At 55.5% G+C, this 1,247-nt stretch overlaps 1 protein-coding gene across 1 annotated transcript in view; it reads left to right on the top strand.

Moving 5' to 3' along the window:
* Positions 1-923: 923 nt before the first annotated feature.
* LOC133141582 (endothelin-2-like) overlaps positions 924-1,247 on the top strand; it is a 3,567-nt gene continuing 3,243 nt past the window's right edge. The window contains exon 1 of the mRNA XM_061262151.1: positions 924-1,090. Coding sequence (XP_061118135.1) covers positions 1,030-1,090 — 61 coding nt within the window. The 5' untranslated portion in view covers positions 924-1,029. The remainder of the gene's footprint in view (positions 1,091-1,247) is intronic.

Here is a 1,247-nt window from a genome sequence, read left to right on the forward strand (position 1 = left end):
TCTGTGAAGGCCCTGCTCTGTGAATACGCTGCTCTGTGAACACACACTCTGTGAACACGCTGCTCTGTGAAGGCCCTGCTCTGTGAATACGCTGCTCTGTGAACACGCACTCTGTGAACACGCTGCTCTGTGAAGGCCCTGCTCTGTGAAGGCCCTGCTCTGTGAAGGCTCTCCCTCTGTCCCGTGCTCCAGGGCTGACCGCTGTGGCCTTTCCGAGCATCTGGCCGTCACACCACATGCAAAACCCCGATCCCACATTCCACTATCGGCTGAAACACACCCTCAGCCCTGATAACATTATGATCACCGACCACAGAATGAGGGAGGGAGAGAAGGAGGGAGGGAGAGAAGGAGGGAGGGAGAGAGGGAGGGAGGGAGAGTTCATATACATTGCAATGTTCTTGTAAAGTTTTTGGTATGTTGCATTATGTCATGCCAATAAATTAGTTTTGAATCAGAATTTGAGAGAAAGGGAGAGAGAGAGAGGGAGGGAGGGAGAGAGAGGGAGAGGGAGGGAGAGAGAGAGAGGGAGGGAGGGAGAGAGAGACCCCATCAGACATTCCAAGCTCTCCATTTTGTTCCGGTCTTCTGTCACCCACACAGTGTAGCTGAGGGAGGTCATAATATGGAACATCCTCCTGTTCTCTCTTCCCCCCCTCTCTCCCTCTCTCTCCCTCTCTCTCTCCCTCCTTCCCTCTCTCCCTCTCTCCCTTCCTCTGCCCCACTGACCCACAGGAGGATGCAGGATCACAGGAATGCGCTGCTCGTAGCGCAGGAACACGGAGCCCGGCGGTTGTGTAACAGAGACCCGACAGCCGGGGGCGTGGCCTCGCGTGTGGTGGGGGCGTGGCCTCCGTGACATCACTGTGGGGAGTCATATAAGAGCAGCAGCCAGGCTCTGGAGCAACAGACAAGCACCTGTCGACCTCAGCAACAGCAACCTACACAGCACAGCCACAGGAGCAACTGTGATCTACAGACTCTACCCGTGCCATTTGGAATATCTTTACAGCACCAGGAGATCCTGAGATGGCTCTGATTCTGCACACAGTGCTGGCTCTCACTCTCACGCTCACCTGTCTGCAGGAAGGTAAGACTCGCACACCTGCACCTGAACTCACCTGCACCTGAACACACCTGCACCTGAACTCTGTTCACCTGAACACACCCGCACCTGAACTCTGCTCACCTGAACTCACCTGTCCTGCCTTCTGCACCCTGTCTCCAAGCCCTGGAACCTGAAACCT

The sequence above is a fragment of the Conger conger genome, chromosome 1 (assembly GCF_963514075.1).
Source record: "Conger conger chromosome 1, fConCon1.1, whole genome shotgun sequence".
NCBI classification, from domain to species: Eukaryota; Metazoa; Chordata; class Actinopteri; order Anguilliformes; family Congridae; genus Conger; species Conger conger.